This window comes from Mucor velutinosus (genome assembly GCF_035048745.1).
Source record: "Mucor velutinosus strain NIH1002 chromosome Unknown tig00000041, whole genome shotgun sequence".
Taxonomy (NCBI): domain Eukaryota; kingdom Fungi; phylum Mucoromycota; class Mucoromycetes; order Mucorales; family Mucoraceae; genus Mucor; species Mucor velutinosus.
Genome location: NW_027041905.1, coordinates 454,706 through 476,966, shown reverse-complemented (window position 1 = coordinate 476,966; position 22,261 = coordinate 454,706). Strand labels below are relative to the sequence as shown.

At 41.9% G+C, this 22,261-nt stretch overlaps 8 protein-coding genes across 8 annotated transcripts; 4 read left to right on the top strand and 4 right to left on the bottom strand.

The window, feature by feature from the left end:
- Positions 1 to 404: 404 nt before the first annotated feature.
- ATC70_000312 (uncharacterized protein) lies at positions 405 to 1,757 on the top strand (the record flags this gene model as incomplete). The annotated part of the gene is made up of 2 exons (XM_064819730.1): positions 405 to 716; positions 804 to 1,757. 2 exons carry the CDS (start codon positions 405 to 407, stop codon positions 1,755 to 1,757), a joined length of 1,266 nt encoding a protein of 421 aa, XP_064683650.1.
- An 843-nt stretch (positions 1,758 to 2,600) lies between these two features.
- ATC70_000311 (uncharacterized protein) lies at positions 2,601 to 3,295 on the bottom strand (the record flags this gene model as incomplete). The annotated part of the gene is made up of 2 exons (XM_064819729.1): positions 2,601 to 2,896; positions 2,959 to 3,295. 2 exons carry the CDS (start codon positions 3,293 to 3,295, stop codon positions 2,601 to 2,603), a joined length of 633 nt encoding a protein of 210 aa, XP_064683649.1.
- A 1,023-nt stretch (positions 3,296 to 4,318) lies between these two features.
- ATC70_000310 (uncharacterized protein) lies at positions 4,319 to 5,518 on the top strand (the record flags this gene model as incomplete). The annotated part of the gene is made up of 1 exon (XM_064819728.1): positions 4,319 to 5,518. One exon carries the CDS (start codon positions 4,319 to 4,321, stop codon positions 5,516 to 5,518), a length of 1,200 nt encoding a protein of 399 aa, XP_064683648.1.
- A 1,335-nt stretch (positions 5,519 to 6,853) lies between these two features.
- ATC70_000309 (uncharacterized protein) lies at positions 6,854 to 7,727 on the top strand (the record flags this gene model as incomplete). The annotated part of the gene is made up of 6 exons (XM_064819727.1): positions 6,854 to 6,880; positions 6,943 to 7,067; positions 7,122 to 7,207; positions 7,284 to 7,360; positions 7,418 to 7,533; positions 7,595 to 7,727. 6 exons carry the CDS (start codon positions 6,854 to 6,856, stop codon positions 7,725 to 7,727), a joined length of 564 nt encoding a protein of 187 aa, XP_064683647.1.
- A 65-nt stretch (positions 7,728 to 7,792) lies between these two features.
- Positions 7,793 to 8,929, bottom strand: ATC70_000308 (uncharacterized protein; the record flags this gene model as incomplete). Its single annotated transcript, XM_064819726.1, has 1 exon — positions 7,793 to 8,929. The coding sequence occupies one exon, from the start codon at positions 8,927 to 8,929 to the stop codon at positions 7,793 to 7,795; it is 1,137 nt and encodes a 378-aa protein (XP_064683646.1).
- A 271-nt stretch (positions 8,930 to 9,200) lies between these two features.
- Positions 9,201 to 10,658, top strand: ATC70_000307 (uncharacterized protein; the record flags this gene model as incomplete). Its single annotated transcript, XM_064819725.1, has 2 exons — positions 9,201 to 9,368; positions 9,429 to 10,658. The coding sequence occupies 2 exons, from the start codon at positions 9,201 to 9,203 to the stop codon at positions 10,656 to 10,658; spliced, it is 1,398 nt and encodes a 465-aa protein (XP_064683645.1).
- A 65-nt stretch (positions 10,659 to 10,723) lies between these two features.
- ATC70_000306 (uncharacterized protein) lies at positions 10,724 to 11,644 on the bottom strand (the record flags this gene model as incomplete). Its single annotated transcript, XM_064819724.1, has 3 exons — positions 10,724 to 11,079; positions 11,134 to 11,298; positions 11,371 to 11,644. 3 exons carry the CDS (start codon positions 11,642 to 11,644, stop codon positions 10,724 to 10,726), a joined length of 795 nt encoding a protein of 264 aa, XP_064683644.1.
- Positions 11,645 to 11,968: 324 nt separating this feature from the next.
- Positions 11,969 to 18,899, bottom strand: SPC3 (Signal peptidase complex subunit; the record flags this gene model as incomplete). The annotated part of the gene is made up of 8 exons (XM_064819723.1): positions 11,969 to 11,989; positions 12,070 to 13,109; positions 13,163 to 15,062; positions 15,134 to 15,700; positions 15,760 to 16,450; positions 16,519 to 18,421; positions 18,475 to 18,646; positions 18,708 to 18,899. The coding sequence occupies 8 exons, from the start codon at positions 18,897 to 18,899 to the stop codon at positions 11,969 to 11,971; spliced, it is 6,486 nt and encodes a 2,161-aa protein (XP_064683643.1).
- Between the last annotated feature and the right edge of the window lie 3,362 nt (positions 18,900 to 22,261).

Genomic DNA, 22,261 nt, shown 5'->3' with positions numbered 1-22,261 from the left:
ACACAGAGGGATGCTCTCGGATTGCTTTGTTTGGTAGTGTGTGTGGATGTGTGCTTTGGTTGTTACAGCCAACCTGTGTGGTGTGCCTGGTTGCCATGGAAATGTCCTCGTTGCCATGGCATTCTTCTTGATGATTCATCTACAGAGAACATGCCTGATTTATTACATCCATCCTATCTACACGGATCTACTCCAAACAAACCTTAGTCACATTCAAAAAGAGAAGCGAAATCAAATCATCCTACTGTAAAACATGCAACGGCAACTCAAAAAATTATAGCAGTTAGAATTGTATACATTTAACCAAAAAAAACACGATTCATTTTTTTTTCTTTTTTTTTTTTTTTTTTTTTTTTTTTTTTTTTCATTCTCTCTCGTTTACTGTATATACCTATACCAACACCATGTCAACAGCGTTATCTTTTTCTCAAACAGATCCTGTATCAATACCCAACAACAATAGCAGCAACAATGATGATGATGAGCAAGCCTACAAAGATATGATTAAACAATTGGCTGCACAAGCACCTGAACCCTATGGCGCTATTCCTCCATTAACGAGACGCAAAGATAAAGACAAGAGTAAGCGAAAGAAGAAGAAGAAGAAGAAGCGAAGCAGCAGCAAAGATAAAAAGACACCTATCAGAAGAATGTCGCATGTAGAAAATTGGCTTGCTGTAGACAGTAAAGAAAGTATACCAGATGAAGAAGATTTGGTAAGGCATCAACCTTGTTTGTTTTGCACAGTTGTTGGTTGGGGGGGGGGAAGATGAGGCATTTAACAGACTCTATTCTACATATAGAAACATTCATCCCCGTTTCGCAACTTCCTGTCAACGGATTTTTTGGTGTTACCTTTACATATGCCACCGCCATCTCTTAGTGCGACAGTGCCAGAGGAAGAAATGACAAGACCTACATCTTTATCATCAACATCAGCCACAGTAATGGCTAAAAAGGACTTGAGACCTGTCTTGTTTCCAATTAAACAGCCACCTATTCAAGTGATACCCATAACAGACAGTCGACTAATTGATGTAGAGGACGAAGACGAGGACGAAGAGGAGGGGGAGGAGGACGAAGAGGAGGGGGAAGAAGACGATGAAGACGAGGAGGAAGAGGAGGACGATGATGAGACTACAGAAAAGATGCTGAATAGAAAGAGATCCATCCCATCATTCTCCAAATCACAGCAGCCATCTACATCCATGACGAAATCTTACGCCATGTCGACTTCACCGCCGTCTTCCTCCTCTACAGCTGCCCTGTCCACATCAGCATCATCCACAGAGCAAGAGCCTTCCAAGAGTCGATGGCTAGAGACAATTGCTCAGCTACGCCGATCATTGACCTTATCCAATTCTCGCCAACAGCAACAACAACAACAACAACAACAACAACAACAACAACAGCGGCAGCAGCAGCAGCAAGCACAAGATTCTTCTGATACCAATCCACCATCATCTACCAGGAAAACCAATTTCATCCCAATGCCACTCCCTCCCAAGCGCAACGTGCGTAAAAAGAGACGATCCGAAGCAACCACACAACCTAGATTTAACCCAGAAACCAATACGTACACACGAGATACCCGATCAAACCCGGATCATCTACGCATGATTTCTGCTGAATTAAACATGATGCGACATCGAAAACTATCGAGTCCATTGAAACCAAGAGGCTTTTTACCCAGAAGAACAGATGCGTTTATACGAGGTCCACAAAGGAAACTGTCTGCTTTAAAAAATGAGTTGTGAATCTGAATAAAGACGTATAACGAAGCATACCATTTTTGTATGAAACTTGCTAAATTAAAATCTTTTTTTTTTTTATATGTATGTAATTGAATTTCTCCTTGTGCGCAAAAAAAAAGGAGGGGGGAAATGGCATGAGGTATATAGATAGAATCTGAGGCGCTTTAGAATGGGGGTTCCAGGTCGTTTGATATACGTACGTATGTGTGGCATTCAAAAGCACACGAGAGGATACGACTTGCGGTGTAACTGAATGTGTGCAGTATTGAAGATCAGCAATTAATATTGATGCACAAGAGCATGCACATACAATAGGATGGCACGCATTTTGTTGCCTGTTTTGTTGCTGTCATTACTGGAAAGCAGAAATTTAGGCATCCCGCAGCCATGCACGTAGTCTGGATCCACGCAAGAAATTCTGTCATGTACCAAGTGCGCAGACAATGGCATCTGTAGTAGCTCAAAACAAGTTCAGTGTCAATCAGTTAAAATGTAGGGCACATTGAATGAGTTGCAGCCACGGATAGATTTGAAACTGTATCAGCAAATAGCTGAATTGGCTTTTATTACTCTTGTTGATTTTTTATGATTTCACAATTGATAAATGGTTCTTATAGAGTGAGCTGAATGACTTGACATAAAGAAAGGAATGTCAGTGGCGATGTGGATTGAAATGAACGTGCTGGTATAAGATGTCTGGTTTCTTGTAGATGATATATCTAATATCAAAATAATGAGTGTGAAGGGGTGGAGAATTGTTAACTTGCTTTTGCTTGTGTGTGTATATAGATTTAGATGTATATCACAAAATAAAGGGATATAAGGCTACTCGTTGAGTGTCTACAACTAGAAGGAACTGATAGGTGGGCTACCTGTCCACCAATTCTCACAAGCTGGCATCACGGAACGAGTGGAAGACCAAGTCGATACAGGCACAAGGTCCAAAGTCGAAATACTGCTGTCAGATGACAATCGAATCTCATCCAACCAAGTTTCTGTAGACCATTCCTTATCGTGAATGTAGGTTGAACGAATCTTTTTGTTGGCCTTTTGTATAAAACCCGCAACAGCATGAAACGCACTTGACAAGGAGCGTTTGGACCGCATAGGACCACCACCATTGTGGATCGCTGTAGCAGTAGCTGCGTCACTCTAGCGTCAATCAAATGGCTCAATGCAAACATGCTGTATACAATCGACTCACCTTTGAATGATTTTTGCTGCTGTTTGGACAGATTAGGATTGGATTGACAACGACGGGGTGTCAAGACAACATCATGTCTGATGGAGTTTCTTTTGGATGATTTCTTGTTGTTGCAAGATTTAGTCAAACGCAATAATTTACCACCCGTGTTCTCCATGACAGTGGATGGGCTTGCAGTAGCAGTGGTAGCGGTGGTATTGAATAAATGCTCCAATGATTCCAGCAATGGTAGCTCGGGTAGAGTCAGCATACGGGTCTCGTATTGATTTGATACGGGATCATAGGCAGAAAGTCGCATGATACCTTTATCAAATTGTATTTGTCGAGTATGTATCATTGATTTGAATGAAAAAAAAAAAAAAAAAAAAAAAAGAGTGGCTATGTGTGTGTGTGTGTGTGTGTTTTGAAAAGGATGGTGTATTGATGTGGTTTTAAAGAAAGAAAGAAAGAGTGTAGGTGAGAGATAAAGCAAGTTTTTGCTTTTAGTTTTTTCATTATGTACATAAAACCTATTTTTACTCCTTAAAATCATTTAAACTCTGGGAACTCTGCTCGGTGAACGGGGTCTCTGTCTAGTTCTAGTTCTATTCTATCTATCAGGGCTGGACATTTTAACGGTAAATGTCCATTTCAGGTACAACGTCCTGCTTAGCGCAAAGGTGTATTTGTGTATCCGCTATGGCTGTGTGCATCATTTCGAGTCTACAGCACCTCAAACGATTAGGAATCAGTGTGGCAAAAAGCATCAGTACATGCACATATTACTGCTGCGTCAAATTGGAAATGATGAAGATCAAGGAGGTCAAGATTATTTATAAAAAAAGAGCCGTTAGATGATACAGTAAGAATGAAAAAAAAAAAAAAAGAAACCGGGAGTGCTACAGACAGAGCTTTCTTGTTCCTGAACAGACTCGATCAGGTTTGATTTATAGCATAGTAACAACACGTTTAAATGCTCAAGGAGGAATTACACAAACATTGCTAAGCAAATTGTTGCTTGGCACATTTAGAAACCCTGTTTTTGAAATCCATCCTTCTTGTTTTTAATTCTTTCCATGATAACGTATGCTCCCGGCTATGAAAAGGTCAAGCAGGCTATTTAGTGCTTATCTATCTGTGTGTTATACTTTTATTAGTGACCAAAGCACGCTGCAACCCTCCATTTGATGTGAACATCATTGAAATTCGTAGTTTGAATGTAATTGATCCGCACATCCACCTAAAACGCTCACTCGTTCAAACATGACCAACCCATACAAACACTACAAATTAAAACAGGACTTTTTTTCTGTTTTTTCTATTATTTCCCTCGTTTCTTTTCTCTTTCAACACAAAACACCTTGAATCAGCAATTTTAAGCATGGGATTCTTTTCGAATTTGTTTGGAAAGGGCAACACCAACAAAACCTATACAAGGCTTCCCAGTCCTTCAACGTTCATTAGACCAAAACGCTGGAGAATCATCACCGTCATCAAACATGCTATTCTGATCATTGCGATAGTGGTTATTTCATTCTTTGCCATATGTCAGCTACAGGTCAATGTGCGTGTGTATCTTCGTGATTGGATTTCTCATGCAGACGAAGAGTACTATAAGCCTTTGGCTGGTTGTTTCGATAGCTTGCCCGAGAACAGTCCTTACTTGAACGGTGTGAATCAATATGCATACGACGTTGCGCCTGGTATCAGCCTCATGGAGGATTACGATTGCTACGATTTCGCTGCTACAATCAAATCTGAACCTTTGAAATACCCCATCTCCAAGGAAAAGACAGTCTATCATGCTTACTGGCGCTCTGATCTGGCTCCTGTAGGCCCAAAACAACTGGCTGCACTGCGCTCTTTCTTTGCAACACAAAACCCTGATAATTCAGTGCTCTACTTGTGGTCTAATGGCGACTTGTCTCTCTCTCCTGTCATTCAACAAATCAAGGAACATGTTGGCGACCGTCTAGTGACCAAAATATACAGCCCTCATGAATTAGCCAAGGGTTCACCAATGGAAGGCTCAGCTCATTTAGATTTCAAAGACGATAGCGGCTATTTGGATGGTGATTTAATTCGCTTGTTAGCTATTTATCGCTATGGTGGTATGTGGTTTGATATGGATAGCTTGTTCATTAGAGATATGGCTCCTCTTTTAGAGCATGAATGGTTGTCTCAGTGGGATTGTTTCTTGCCGAATGGATTTCCATTCAACGGCGCCTTTATGCGATTCCATAAGAAATCACCCTATTTATGTGAAATGCTGTCTGAACTAGCTTCAGGTCCATTACCAAGGCCAGATACCATCGATTGGGGAGGATACATGTACTATAGAATCTACCGTCGTCTATTACATCACGGCATTCGTCCCTGGGCTGTACTACCTTGGTGCTTTACTGATTCCATGGTGTGTTCTCCCAAAAACTCTATGCCAAATGCCTTTATTGAAGCTGAATTTGACGAGGAAAGATTGCTGCAGACGTTTGCTTATCATTGGCATAATCAATGGAAGAAAGAACCTGGATCTTTGTTCAAGTTTCTGGAGGACAGACACAAAAACGTTACTGGATGGTAACTGACGATATTACATGTAAATTTACTTTTTCTTATTTGTTTGCAGTTTATAACTGCTTTACTACAATTTATTCCCTTTCTCTTTTCCTTGTTAATTAATAAAAAAAAAACTCTTGAAAAAGATAATTGCATTGCTATGGGCTTCATGAATGCTTGTTGTGATCATAATTTAGTGAATACAGACTATCTGCATTGGGAAAGGCTTGTATCACATTGTTATATCATGGATTTAAGGTTTAGATATGGCGCTTCCTAGTTGACAACGTTAAGCCTTGTGGTGTTTTTTTTTTTTTACAGGTAGAGAAACTTGAATAAACACTCCACTTTGTGATTAGCACATGGCTATAACCTGTGGTTGGGACAACAGTGTTGCTACATACTTGATAAAAACGTTTGTTTTTAATACAATTCTTGCCCTTTGATCAAGGCTTTGACAAGACTCATGGTGTCGACTACATCTCTGCTTTGTTGTTGAATTGTCATGGCACTCCAGGCCCTTCCGACGCTCTCGATTTTCTTCCAAGTATGACAGAATACTTGTTTATTTAATAGACGAGTGATTCACTGGCATACATCGTTCAACTTGACCTACAGGAGACTTACCGAGTGCTTGATATAGACATGTACTAGTTTCCCAAGCTCTTAGTCCTTCAAGAGCCAAAACCGGAGCCGTGGATAACTTTCAAATGATAAATAATAATTGCTGTCATAGCGTTCACATTTTGCTAGCATATTATTCACGATAGTGCTGCTTTGAAATACATATTTTTTTGGCAAGAAAAAGTAATGTTACTTGATGGAATCATTGCCATCAGATTCTAAATCATCTTTTATAAACTTGTATATGATGTCCATTCCACGCCGCGAGCATAATATCGACCATGTTCAATATGAATCGTTCATGCTCGATATGGATTGTTCATGCTCGATATGGATTGTTCAGACCAGCATTCTGGAGCTGTCGCTGGCTCAGTCTGCTATTCGCGAACTCATACTACAAAGTGTAATGCCAAATGCCAAATGCCAAATTAAATATACAGAAATAGTCCATATCCTCACTATCGTTTACTTTTATTTAGAGGTAGAATGTATCGAATGGTGTGTCATTTAGTATTCATTGTTATACACTGATAAATGAACCCCAAAGCCCCCCCCCCCTGATCTTACTACAACCTTTCACAACAATTCCTCTGATCCGTATCTTTAATGCCACGTTCACTTTTTTTTTTTTTGCAAGTGTTGGACTCCGCCTATTCGATATATATATTTATATATATAAAAACACGACAGCATCTCCCTGAATACTTTTCAACACTTTCTTACATATAAATATATCATGTATAATTTACAGCAAAGAGCAAATGTAATGCAATCACCAGTATCAAGCAAGAGTTAAATGACTGACTGGTTTGATTTCTTCGATAGAATGTTTTCTCTTTTGCTATTACTGTCATCGGTACAGTTTTAGCAGTGGTTGCAGTTATTTCTGCTATTGCTGGATACGGCACCATCAATGATACCCTTCAAGTAGACGCAAAGAACATTAAAATGTACCGATTATTATTTAAAAGGAGCAGATTGGGCCACTGACACATACTCTATAGTATAACTCGTAGATACGGACCAGAAGACACAGATTATCGTGATAGAAACAGCGAATTTGCTCGATTGACATTTGATATTGATGCTGGTAAAGTAAACACACACACACACACACACACACGTTGATACTGAATTCGCCATTCAAATGCTCTTCTGTCGACTAGATTTCACGCCACTTTTCAATTGGAATACAAAGCAAGTGTTTGTTACAGTGGTCGCTCAGTATGAAAACGAGAAATTTGTAGGTTTAAAAAGAGGTGCATTTTCCAAACATTTGGTTTTAACCAATAGCAAATAGGAACGAAATCAAGTTGTGCTCTGGGATAAGGTCATTACCAATCAAGACAAGAAGCATTTAAAATTGCGTAATGTACGTAACAAGTATGCAATGATTGATGTGGGTCAGAGATGGAAGTAAGTTGATTCAGGATGTTTGATTGGGTTTCAGTCCATGCTTAACGCCTCAAAACTACAGTTTCCAGAATGCAAGTTTGACTCTGTTATGGGATGTTACACCTTATGTTGGCATTCTTCAAGCTGGCCAGTCCAACAAGAAGGCATCTCCATTCGTATTACCTTCATTTGCATCACAACAGCAGCAAAAATAAATTTAAATCATGATGTTTTATTTACAAGAGTAACTTTTTTTTCTTCCTCAAAATATATATACAATTTAGTCCTCCTTGATAGTAACTGATTCCTTGGACATGGTGTTCTTGGCGTCAGTGCCAGTAGTACCAGCCTTGGCAAAAGCAGCTCTGGACTTGGTGTAGGTGTCTTGAGCAGCAGTGGTAGCAGCGTTTTGAGCCTTTTCAATACCGTTTTGAATCAAGGTCTGACCCTTGTGGATTTGAGCATCAACGACATCCTTGTTGCTAATGTAGAGACGAGGGAAGATGAATGCAGAGATAACGACGGCCAATACAATATCCATGGTAGAAACATGAGCTGAAACCTTCCAAATGACAAAGAAGATACTCATCCACTTGATGCTGGTAGCGGTATTTTCAACAAACACAATGCGAGTCAATGCACGGATCAAAGTTTCAGAGACTTCAGTCAAGACGGTAGAGTAGTGGCGGACGCTCTGCTTGTCAATCATGGTGTGCTTCTCATTGTGAATGACATTGTTGTAAGGATGAGAGGCATCTTGGTTGGAGGAGACCAGCTTTTGACCTTGCATGATAAAGTTGACATAGATCAAGTTGACGCCAATAGCAATAGTAAGCAGAGAGGAGCCGATTTGCAACAAAGAGTACCAACGAGTCAAGATGATGGAGCCCACAATCAAGGCAAAGATGGAGCCAGAGCGAACGGGGTTCTTCCATTTCAAAATGTTGAGCACCTCATTTTCAATGCGATGAGTAGTATCATTGCGACCACTACCATACTTGGAAGAAGACAAAGAATCCGAGGACAAATAGTTGGTGTTGGAAGCAGACGAGGGAGCACTAGCTGATCTGATGTCATTGAAGGGATCATCCAGTCTTTGAGCACGTCTGGTACTTTGGCTGGGAATATCACTCAAGATGGAGGGTTTGTTGAGGTCCTCTTGATGAGACGAGATGAATGGATTAGCACTAGCGGCAGTAGCACTGGGAACACTGGGAGCAGTAGAGACAGGAGGCATAGCAGAGGTAGTGTTTAGCTTGGATAGATGAGAGAGATCACTCAAGGAAGATTCCTCGCCTTGTCTTTCGAATGGCATTTGACCCTTGTTCTGAATGTCCCCCATAACGGGCACCTGTGCTTTGTTACGATCATTGGGAGGAGTGATGGGTCTTTGTTGGTGAATAGCGTATGAGTCCATGTTGATAAACAAAAAAAAAAGTAGTTTGAATAAAGAATATACCACGTAGCGAGGCCATGGGCACTCTTTTTATACCATGGACAAATTTCATGCATTGCTTCATTTTCTGTTGCATAACCATGATGTCACAAGAATCCAATAATCACTTAAAATAGACCCCAACGGTCACATTCGTCATGATGATTTTGAAAATTTTTCTTTTGGTGATAGCGTGAAACCTTAATACCTGATATTCACCCTTTTTACACCACTCAAACATCAAAAAAAAACAATGGCAGCTACATCAACTGAAAACAACATGAAGATTGAGCAAGTCAAGACGGCTCCTCATGAGAAGCGCGTCGCTACCCACTCCCACATCAAGGGCCTCGGTCTGCGTGCGGATGGTACTGCTGAGCCCATTCAATCTGGTTTCGTGGGTCAAGAAAATGCACGCGAAGTATGTAACATTCGTCATTCACAAAAAAAAACACTCTTTTTTTTTAACCCATCTGTCTAGGCCAGTGGTATTGTTGTAGAGATGATCAAGAGCAAGAGCATGGCTGGTCGTGCGTTGCTCTTTGCTGGTGCTCCTGGCACTGGTAAGACTGCCATTGCCCTTGCCATTGCCCAAGAATTAGGACCCAAAGTACCCTTCCGTCCCATTGTCGGCTCAGAAGTGTATTCCAGCGAAATCAAAAAGACAGAAGTGCTCATGGAGAATTTCAGACGATCGATTGGATTGCGTATGAAGGAGACAAAGGAAGTGTACGAAGGTGAAGTGACCGAATTGACTCCTGAAGAGACTGAGAATCCTTTGGGCGGCTATGGAAAGACCATCTCGCATGTCATTATTGGACTCAAGACCATCAAGGGCACAAAGCAGCTAAAGCTGGACCCTAGCATTTACGAATCCATTCAAAAGGAGAAGGTGACAGTAGGCGATGTGATTTACATTGAAGCCAACACAGGTGCATGCAAAAGAGTCGGCCGTTCAGATGCGTACGCCACAGAGTTTGATTTGGAAGCAGAGGAATACGTGCCTTTGCCCAAGGGCGATGTGCACAAGAAGAAGGAGGTGATTCAAGATGTCACTCTGCACGATCTGGATGTCGCCAACGCAAAGCCTGAAGGTGGACAAGACATCATGTCCATGATGGGTCAACTATTAAAGCCCAAGAAGACGGAGATCACTGAAAAGCTTAGACAGGAAATCAACAAGATTGTCAACAAATACATTGAGCAAGGCATTGCAGAGCTAGTACCTGGTGTTCTTTTCATTGACGAAGTGCACATGCTGGATATCGAATGCTTCACCTACTTGAACAGAGCCTTAGAATCGCCCTTATCACCCATTGTCATTTTCGCCACCAACCGAGGCATGTGCACTATTCGCGGCACCGACGACATCATCTCACCCCACGGCATCCCAGTTGACTTGTTGGATCGTCTTTTAATCATTCGCACTCTCCCCTACACAATCGATGAGATCAAGGTCATCATCACCATTAGAGCCAAGATTGAAGGTTTGACGATAGACGATGCAGCCATTGAACACATTGCCACGTCTGGCATCAACACATCATTAAGATACGCTGTTCAATTATTGACACCCTCCAGCATCTTATCAGAAATCAACGGCCATTCGTCAATTACATTGGACGATGTCAAGGAGGTCGATGATTTGTTTTTCGACTCTAAAAAGTCTGCTAAACATTTATTGGAACAAGAATCAAAATTCCTTGTTTAAAAAAAAAAAAAAAAAAAAAAAAAAAAAGCTAATAAATACTGTACAAAATATAAAATAAACAACATTTAAAACTTAACCACCTTCTTCTTTTGGGGCAATTGGCTGCTGCTGGTGGTAGCAGCAGAGGCAAGTTGCTTCTTGATCATCTTTTCCTTCTTTTGTTCATCTGCAATCTTTTGCTTGGTCTCTGCAAAAATGTGGTAATCGTCGTCATCCGCACCTTGATCCAGGTTGATCATACCCACTGCTGTGGTGCCAGCTTGCTCTTTTGTCACAGGACAGTCTTTGGCATAATGATCCACCTGTTGACAGATGGCACAGCTACCGCCGTTGGGGTATAAACCTCTTTCATTCTTGGGGCATTGGCCGGATAAGTGGCCCTCTTGATTACAGACATAACATTTAGCGTAAGGGAGTTCATCTACCAATAGCAAAATGAGTGCGTGTGATTATACAGTGTGCCAAGGTAACTTACTGCCTTTTCTGGGTCGTTTACAGTCCTTCAAACTATGCTCAGTAGTACCGCAATTGTAACAAATGTTGGCATGTTCTTTATTCTGAGGACATCGATTCACTGAATGACCAGGCTTTCTGCAAGCAAAACAGACATCGCCGGTTCTTCTCTTGTTGGATCCTCCCTCTATATACAACATGGCAACATGTCAGCATACAGAAAATTATGCGCTCATATCATCCATTCACAGAAACATACCAAAGTCGTCGTCTCTGCCTCTCTTGAATCCACCTCGATCTCCTCCTCCTCCTCCTCTACCACCACGGAATCCACCACGGCCACCACCTCTGCCGCCTCTGTCTCCACCTCTTCCTCTTCCACTTCCACCTCTGCCTCCACGGAATCCACCTCTGCTAGAGCCATCCCCTTGTTGTTGCTGTTGTTGACTACGAGGTAATAAAGGTGTTACTTTGAAGCTGCCATCCGACTTTTCAAAAGTCTTTTTGCCTCCCATCTTTGTGTATCTGGTCATATTTGGTTTATAGAGTCGTTTTGTAGTTGTGTCGAGTATTTTTTTAAAAAAAAAAAAAAAAAAAAAAAAGAAAAAAAAAATATTTTATTTAAACATTTTGTGTGCTTGATTTAGAGTAAATGCAGTGGCTTAGGATTGGTTCGTACGACGCCCGTAGCATAAATGTCCCTGTGATGCTTCACCAAGCTGATTGCAGAGGAATTTGCTGCAACCATAAATTGCTCTTTATGCAACTGACATGCGAATAAACAACTGATAAAGTCATATAATAATAAGCGTTTTATTTCCAAAAAGGGGTATTATTTCATTTTTGATGAAGAAGGGCTATTTTGGCTTTTTATATTTCTATATGCAAACAACATGTCAATGTACTGTTACTATCACTCTTAAAAAAAAAAAAAAAAAAAACGAGCCAAACAACTTACATCTTCACTCTGCAATCTCATCACTGGATCAATTGAATTCCTCAGTCCTGTCAATATGCTTTGAAATGCGCCTGTCAATCCTATCATGGGCTTGATAACTGCTACCGGTACAGCACGAATGACAGCTTTGGCATTGCTACTACTCCCTCTGCTACTATTGCTACCATGACTAGTGCCGTATTCATAATACTCATCGCCGCCATGCGTATCCTCTGATTGAATCTCTGTCGGTACGGCAAAGATGGTCTGTGCTGCAGATCCCAAGTTTCTACTGATATTATGGTAGGCATGCTGTAGACCCTCTGCAAGATCGCTTGGACTACCGCCACTACTGCTGATGCTTCTGCGATACTTTTCTTTGCCCTTGTTGGAGCCAGTAGGTATAGCCGCTGGTACAGCTGGAGATGACATGGCTGCCCTGACAGGTGAAATGTCATCATCGATGGCACTGAGTTCTGCACCATGAACATCTGTGTATACGAAATGTTGTTGGTGCTGATCATGCAATTGCTGCAAGTGCGTTGAAGAATACGAGGAGGGTGAAGACGATGTTGCTGGAGGTGCCGGTGTCGTAGGTGAGAAGAAGCCGTCTGCGTGTTCCAAGATAACTTGTGTGCCAGTAGCGACTCGAGAGCTCAACTTGATCGCCTCAATAGCCGTGGCTCTAGCAAACGAAGATGTGCCTCGTTGAATACCCTTCATCAGTCGACCATCTTTGCGGTATTGTTGTAGAGGGAGCAATACGAGGTCAGCCACGCCTGTGCTCAAGTTGACAATGGAGCGCACAGGGGACACACCAGAGACCATGTTGCCCTTTTGTGTGTTGAGAATGTGCGGTAGCCATTCTTTGCCAAGCTTGTCCCCGAGCCCATCCATGCCCTTGATGCCTGTGAGTTTGATATGGCTCAGTTGCATTTCTGCAGCATCCAGGCGAAACAGGTTCATCAGTTCAATCACTTGTCCTTCTCTAAAGTTGCCTAGATTAAAGACCTTGGGCTTGTAATCCACCTTGAGTGTAATGGGGTATATGTCGACATATTCTATACAAGTGGGTGAATAGGGCATACACACATGATAACACTGCTGAACTTACGGAAAAACATGCCTGGCCCATCCTCGCTTCCATCGTCGGATTGTCCGCTGCTCTCTCCCTCTTCACCTTGCTCTTTTTCTTGATCGCACTCACTCGATGACGATGAGGAGGAGGAGGAGGAGGAGGAGGAGAAGAAATCATCCGCGTGCTTTACAGGAATTGATAAATTAGCAGCATGCGTTGACCTCAAATACGATTTGTCAAACAAAAAGTATTTCTGCAAGAATGTCATGGCATCTTGGTCCACATACAGTCGAATAGGCAACAGTATAGCTTTCAACCGGTATTCCTGCTGAGGATCGTCTTTGACAGGTCTTAAACTAATGAGCTCCAGATTGACCATGCAATCATCCAATTCACGTTGATCTACACCGGACCGCATGTAGCCCAAAAACTTTTTCCAATCAGAGGTTCTGATATTGTCAATGATTTCCACATCCTTGATCCGCAAATGAAACCAAAAAGCTGTTTCGTCTTTTTCAGGCATCATGTCGAATTCGATAGCAATGCTGTCCAGCCTAAACTCAATGTGAGCATCTCCCGTACGCTTCTTTTTGGATTTTGTTGGCTTCTTTATGAAATCCTGACCGAATCCAGTTTGCTGTTGGTGGTCTCGATCCTCTGACCTTGTTGGGACACCAGCAGCCGCTGAATCCCTAGCTGCCATATCCTCCTTGACATAGGCCCATTCGTAACCGTCATAGAGTTTCCAAATGACATTGACATTGGCAACACGCAAGGACAGGCTTGCTTTGGTAATGTCTACTACTGATTTGGGCGCTGCTGCCTTCTTTTCCACACTGAAATAATCTTCAATCACCTCAAACTGAAGTCGTTCATCCATGTCTTCCATGGGCGTCAAGATACGGATGATATCCTCCGTGGTAGCGCTTCTCTTATGGCGATGCTGTTTGCGACGAGGTTTGGTGGGCGGCACCAGGATTGGCTTTTTGTTCGTGACCCGGTTTTCTGGATCATCACTGGTTTGATAAAACTCTTCTACAAGACTGAATTCCTCCATATCAGGTGCGTCAATGATGGTGGGTGGCGATATCTTTTGCGGAGTTGCTTTAAACGCAGTTTCATCAATACTGGCCAGCATGTCTTCCTTTTGAATGGTGGCATGTACTTTTGAACCAGCATGACTTGAACGACGACGACGACGACGACGACGGCCAGAGTGACTATGCCCTTGTGATGGACGCGTGTACTGTTGTGTGCGTCTCTTGGCTGCAGCGATAGCATTTGCAGGTATAGTTGCATCTCCGTTGTTGGTGACAAATGTAATCAAATTCAGCAATGTTTGGAACGAATCTGCATTGGAATCAATGCAAATATCCGTACTGACCAATGAAACGTCGGTCTGCGGAGCGGCTACATGGTCATCCAGCTTGATCTTTACTGCGAGTTCAATGTTTTGAATCGACAATGCATTGGCAAATCCCAGCGTGGTCCAATAGTTGCGTGCATCACTGGTTTTCCCTTCCAGTCGCTTTTCTGCAGCCATATCAAGCTCTTGCTTATCGTCAATCAAGTACAGTTCGATGCTTTGGATGAATGTCTTGACCTCGATCAAGGGCTGGCCTGCTAGAATATTGGTAATGATTTCAATGCCGTCCCAGATGACCACGGCACGTGTAGGACTGTAGATGGGTTCGTAGTCGAAACATGTCTCCAAAATGTGAGCGAATACCTTGATGTACTGTGTTGGTGGGTCGATAAAGACCATTTCCTCAGGCACCTTTTGAAATTCGACAATTTGATCCACAAACGAGACGTCGGCAGATGCTTTCCAGCATATATTGCATGCCACCACACTGGTGACCTTGTTGATGCGATTTGATTCGGGAAACGAGTTGAGTTTTGAGATCAATGATACCATGGAGGTGTTTCGTTTGAGCTATTTACAGAAACTGAGTATACGTTATGGCATTAAAAAAAAAAAAAAAAAAAAAAAGTAAGAATACATACATGAATCTTTTTTGGGATCGTCTTGTATAGTATTTTTACAGGCTTAGTTGCATCTGACATATCGGTAACATCCAGGTCTTCAATGTCAAGCGTAGTGACATTCTCATTCTCTCCCAAGTGTTTGATCGCAGCAAAATACTTGAATTCAGAAAACTGCAGTCGATAAGTGTGTGTTTCCGATGTGCAGATGTCCCAAACACCATTGCTCATCACTGCTACAATGGAAAACAAGCTCTGCTTTTGAAGAGGCTGTTCAGTCACTGGTGGAAAATAGCCCATGGACGATGGTTGTTGCTGCTGATAATGGAGTGGCCGTAATCTTTCATAGCTTTGGCTCATAACACTAGAGGTAGATTTGACATCAGAGAAAAAGTTGTGATAATCCATCGAGTGCAAAGATGACACATCATCGAGACTCTGCGCTTGTTGTTGTTGCTGTTGTTGCTGCATAGTAATGAATCTCGGCTGCCACAGTAACAGGTCATTTTGAATGATCTGCACCGTATCCCAGACTTGCTTTGTCAAGTTCATGTCTGCTTGAGGCAGATGGCAATTGATGACAAATGTCTACATCCACTAATACTTAGCACAACAAACATTATCTATCTACGACAGACAGAACGTACCGATGTTTCAATGGTTCTCTGCTTGAATATCAAGGCAGATTCTGCTTGCTCGTCCATAGGCATGTGCACTTTTTGCTCGCTATGAAAGCTTTCATTCTTTTCCAGAAACTGGAACAATGTCTCGACAATGTTGGCGCCCGAGCCAAAGAACCCTGATCGATTGCCAGCACCAGCAGCAGTATCAGCAGCAGACAGTGGTTGTGCTTCTTGAATCGTAATTTCAACGGAAGGTGATACTGTGCCATCTGTGGTCAGGATTTTGCTGCTTTCTTGCATGGTCTTTGCAGTAAACCAACATCGTGCAAATTCATCATTTTTGAGATGCATGAATACATTGACATAGTTGAGATCAATGTTGAGCTTGTTGCTGTTGGTATTGTTGCTTGTATGGATGTGAGTGTTGCTGCTGCTACTTCTGCTATTCTTGCTCGCCGTTGGACGATGATAGGGATGAGGATCTTGGCTGTCCGGTGCATCGTCAATGACTGTCGTGGTGGAGTTCCATGTGGCAATCAATGTCTTGATGTCGATGCTCAATTGGCTGTCATGGAAACGATCGTTGAATTCCTCTCGAGTGCTGATTTGGCTCATATCAGGAGCAAACAGTAAGATACGAATGAATGCACACTTGACACGCACTTTGCGCATTTGGATGTTTTCCTGAGACTGCAAGTCATCAAACACAGAGGGCCTGCATTTCATATAGTGTGTGAGTAACAGTGAGACGCTCTACACATACACATTCAAGTAAATACAAACCTAGGCTCTTCATGTGCCTTGCGCTGTGAAGTGAACGGACTATCTTGCCTCTTGTTTGATTCCTTCCTCTTGTTGTATGCGTCAATTGCGTGTATGTAGTTTTCTACCCTGTCAATGATACATGGATCAATCTGCAATTTGAAAGCAGGTATATCCACACTAATGTCCTCCTCAAATGAGATGCCTTCTTCTGCAAACCTCCCTCCTCCTGATTCTCGGCTCTGTTTCTTTTCAATGCGAATACGTATTACTTCAGATTGCTGTGCTGCTGATCTGCTGACTTGGTCTGATGGTATTGGTAGGTAGGCTGGAAAATGCTCCTCTGAGCGATAATCTTGCTTGATGCGATTATCAAATTGAAAGATGGGATTATAGACGTTGTACCTGGTGTGTGATCTTGAAGAGACAAACGGCGAGCTCTTGGCTTGTGGAGGCCGAACGATCCATTCATCTAGTATGACATTGGCGATACGCATTTCCAAGATGGAGAGCAGTTTCTGCTTTTGTTGTTGGTCTACTATTACTGCTGCTGCTGCCGCTGCTGTTGTTGTTGCTGCTGGAAATTGCTGTAACCGTAGATTCAGTTGTTGAATAGCAAATCGCATGTGATTTTTGTCGTGTGCTGGATCGGACCATTGACTCACAGGTTCATCGTTGCCCAGAAGGAATAGCTCTATGAGTGATATTTGCAATTTAACCTTACGTTCTGGTATAGCGGATGGCGTGGCGCTGGATAAAGATGGCTGAGACAATGGATTAGTAGCCATAGGAAAGGAAGAAGGAGGAGGTATCACGGGGCTGGTATGGTTGAATGTATCCAAGTCGTCTAGTAAATTCAACTCTGTAGTTTTGGTGCTGGCGGTGGATGGCGGTTTTGGTGTGAATGGCTTTTTGGATCTGATGTCTTGCTCTTCTTGATCCACAGTCGATGGTGTCATTGTATCTAATAGATCCATGAAAAAGGCCACTTGCTGTGGTGAGATGATGGCTCTCATGTGTGTAATCCAACAGTCGATTTGCTTTACTGAGATAAACGACACGCCATCAATGGATGGTCTCAGCTTGAGCCTGACCCAGTTCTTTTTATCCAATGTTGTAAATATCAAAGCTTCGTAGGGCTTGTAGTTGTTGAGGTTGGCTTTTGGTGTAATGGATCCACTCATTTTCCGATGGAACGATCTGTTGTACCGACTCTGGAATAAACTCGAGTTGCCCTGGTTTGCCTCAAAGAACTCTGTCTGATTCAGCATATCATCACTATCCCCATCCTCGCCATCGATGCTCCCAGTATCCTGTACATCTTGATTGATCGTTGTTTCACTGTTGGTTGGTATTGAATACAGACCTGCACTTGCTGTGTTACCTGTGGTCGACGTCGCAGTTGCAGTAGAAGCTGCTGATCTAAGCCAAATCTCTGGCGAGGCAAATGTAATAATCTTGATGGTTTCGTTTGCCACTGGGGGCATCAAGATGGAACTCTCCATGAGACCCGAGTGCGTGGATCCAGTAGCGGTCGCAGTAGCGGATGGTGAGGCATTGAACTCTGGCGTTTCATCAAAATACGAAATTCTCGGAATACAGATATCAAGGCGATATGCATTGTCAGGTGCATTTGCTAGAGGAACAGCTGATTGATGAATGATGCGTATCAACGTATCCATAATATCTATTTTGACTCGAGACATCATTTTATCGATGACTTTGGTCAACACTTGCAGTCCTTCCATGTCGATATCGTCATTGGTGGTTGCTGATGTGGTTGTCGATCCATGAAACGAATCTTGGATGGATTTGTGCAATTCATCAGCTTGCTCTTTTTCAATTTCGGTGCGCAAAAAGTCATCGGCGAAATGCAAGGAAGAAGAGAGTATAGGCTCTTCAGTGGGTGTAGATGGCTGATCAGCTATACCAGAAAGTAAGAATTCGAGACTCATGTTTTAAGGCACTCTGGACTACCTTTGTGTGATCTTGGTTTGTTCTTGACTGGACGTAGACATAGCTGTAATCCTTGGATCTTGAGTGAAATATCAGCTGTCAACAGCTTTGCCCAAGGTATAGAAGCACTGATACTGGACACACTTCCCTTTTCCAACACAAAAGGAGTATCGTCCAGCAGCTTGTTGATGAACTAGTAGTTGAATTTGTGTCAATCACTCCATAGGGCGAGATCTTCAAGCTGTATTCATTACCTGTAGGTTCAAATCTAAATCACGTAGCTCTAGATTGCCGTTCATCAATGCAATGTCAAAGTTCTCCAGGTCTAGTTCATTTTGCAGAAACTGCCCAATAGCCCTTCTCAGTACAAACTTGTATAATCGTTTTTGTATGTTCTTTGGTAGAGCGTAGCTCGTCCATTCAGATAAATAACTCCAAGCTTTCATGTTTGAGAAAGAAATAAGAAAAGAGGGGAGATGGTGAGAAGAGAGAAATGGGTATTTGTTAATCGAAAGAGAGAGAGAGAGAAAAAGAGAGAGAGTCAGAAGACTCTCTTTTTTTTTTTTTTTTTTTTTTTTTTTTCATGAACAATTAAAGCATCATGCACAGCCATTTTTCAGTGCCAGTCTTTTGAGGTATGTTAAGGGCACACACATTTCTGGATCAATCAAATGGCAGGCTGTGTCAGAGAGGCCCAAATATAGTAAATGTTGAGTGTTCGATCTCTCAGGAACCAGAGCATTCATCTTGAAGATCTTATTCTTATGCTGATGACAAGGTCTTGCCGTTTGCAACTTCAATGGAGATAGATGTCGATGCTACTCCTTGCTGGGCAGTCGCGATCCATGCCAAGCCGAGTGGAAAGATGTAGGCTCAAGCACACATCCTGAGGGGCTGCAATTGGTATTAAGATTGAAGGAATTTGACACTATATACATTGGTGTATAAGTGACACGTCGTATATAAAATGCAATGTCTGGAAACGTGAAAGGCATGTCATGCTTGGGTTCTCTTGTCACCGCTTGCATACCTTACCTAGTCTGTCTGACTATCCAGCGTAGTGCAGATTGAATGGTTAATTCTAGTCCATTAGATTTCGAGTACAAAGTGGCCTGCGGTGAGTGTCGCTTCCATTTACGGTGCAAAATGTTTTGATTTTCGCTGAACGTACTGGTTTTGCCCTTGGTATTCGCATTTCTATCATCACTGACATTTACTTTTTAGCTTTGAAAACAAAAGTGTATGAGATTTAGAATCATCAATATGACTTGATAGTATGGCAGCTGGTCCTCTCTGCTTGCATTAGCTTAACTAACCAATGAACAGCATGTATCTGTCAACTGCTTCCTGGCCTTCGAATAGATATTCAATATATTACTTATAGTACAGTAAGAGCCAGTCAACTATATCTCGCGAGAAAGCCTTGTTTTCATATAGCCGTTAGATGCAAAAATTCAAAAATAAGGTATATGAGTCAACTCATTCTATTATTGAATTGCACAATGTAACATTTGATACCTAGATCTCTGTTGATAATGCAGTCATACACAGAGGAGGAACCTGAAGAAAATGATCCCCAGGAATTCAAGACGTTTTTTTTTTTTCATCAACATTCTCATTCAAACTTATCAGAATATCAGCGCACAATGGCTAACGCAAACACCAGCGCAGAAAGAGCAGCAAAGAGAAAACTCGCCAACGAGAAGAGAAAGTAGAACAAGAAAAGAAATGCTGTCACCAAGGAGTACAGCTTGGGAGAGTTGCAAGATCTTGCTTTGCAACATACGCAACAGAAAGAAAAAGATGCACAACGTAGCTGCCAAAAAGGCTAGAAAACTCAATTTCACCATTGAAACTACTCAACCCTTCAATCCTGATCTCAATCAACCTATTTCCAGCCATGATGCTTTAATTAGCAATGACAGCCAGGGCAATGTCAAATAGAGCGATGGGGACAATGACTTCAGTGATGGGTGTTATAGTCCTCCTCATGTCGATCCACAGGCTCTCAGAGAATTCCTTTTGACTCTGCCTCCAATTGAAAAATGTCAAGAAGAGCCGCAGAGAATTCTGGAATGACAGCAGCGCCAATGTCAAGAAGTGGTATGCCAAATCTTTGGAGCTGAATGGTCACTCCAATCCCTGTCTTCTTGAGCCCAACACTGCGAACATTGCTTCTCATTACTGTAACTGTACAAATGGAAGGGATTTCAGGATATATTGCTATATGCTGCATCGCAAGAAACATGATGTCTACACATAGGCTGAATACTTTACTAAAGTCAATTTCTTAAAGATCATACATCGTTCACATTTAAATACTGCAATAATCGTCCAATTCTAAAGACCTTGATGCTTATGCAGTTGCTACCTAGTAGCACTGTATTTCCCAAAGTTGCGATTCATTTTTCAGTATTCGAGAAATTGATGTCATTGAAATTAAACGGTTATATATATATCGAACTATGCTTTTGTCAAATCGCAAAATGATGGCAACTTTTTTTTTTTACTCGCTAATTATGACACTACACAGGTAAGGCAATTGCAAGGCAAAATTGACTCAAACTAACAGCAAGTATATTGTCTACCAGTTCAAGCCATTCAAGCTTAGAACCGATTCAGCGGCAGTAGCGTTTATTCTCAAGCCTGACTCCCACAACTTTTTGAACAATGGACTGTTCATGAGGGGCACCTTATGGTTTTCACCAAAAATCTAATAATCAAGACTTTTTACAATAACACATAATAAATCTTTTGTATTTAAAGTTGGGGGGTTTTTTTTTATTGAGAATATGCCAGGAGACAGTGATGACATCTCGAGGGTGTTTGCATATTGAAGAAAGAAGCAATCAAATTGGAGCTATCAGAAAAGAAAAAGCAGCTCCCAGGAGTTCCAAGATGGAGATAGCCAGAGGAGAGCCTTCCTGGTCGTGGAGAATAGTCAACGCGATCCATATGGCATCATCCGCAAGGGACATGTCGCTGAGACCGAGGTAGGAGACAACCTCGAACCAGAAGAGGGACTTGATGTAGCAAAGGACTACTAGATGGTATTCATCTTCTGAGACTTCATTGTACAGCGCCCAGGAGGGATGTCTGAAAGATTTCATGGAATGCAGACGAGATTAAAAAGCTACAATTACATATAGTGTGGTGGCGAGCCAAGTTGACTACCGCTGTCATATATGAACATGCTCATCAAAAGTAAAAGAGAGTATTCAAGCTTTCAAATCCATGAAGCATTCCAACCATCATTGTCATCATCAGAAAGGCATTTTGGTCAGCTACCAGCAGCAATGCCACCACCAAAATAGTTCAAACTCAGACTATTTTTTTTGCTATTCAAGATTGGACAATTTTGTATTTCTTCGACTTGATTTAACTATTTTGCGATATTCGACTATATGAACTGTAATAATTAGCCCCTACTTCCTAATACATTCTTGGAGCACTATTCAAGGCGCATCCAACGGTGCTCATTATAGTGGGTGTTTTGAATGAACCTACTGAGCAATGCTTGAAAATATGAAAAGTCGTTTATGGTGAAAATGTCGAAATTTTACATACGAAGGCCTCACCAAAGTGGTCTCAAGGGTTGCTTTGGATTTAGAGAAACATTTTGATTCAATACATACCATAGTAAAAGTCTTTATTTTCAAATTGAAAAACGCGATCGTTTGATTTTTGATGAAAAGCATGAGGTATCCCTCATGGTTTGGAGTCGATTTTTGGCCATGTTTTTTGGGTTCCCAAAAAGTTGAGCAAAGGTGCCAGGGAACTAGTGCAATTGTTTGGGCGTTATTCCGGT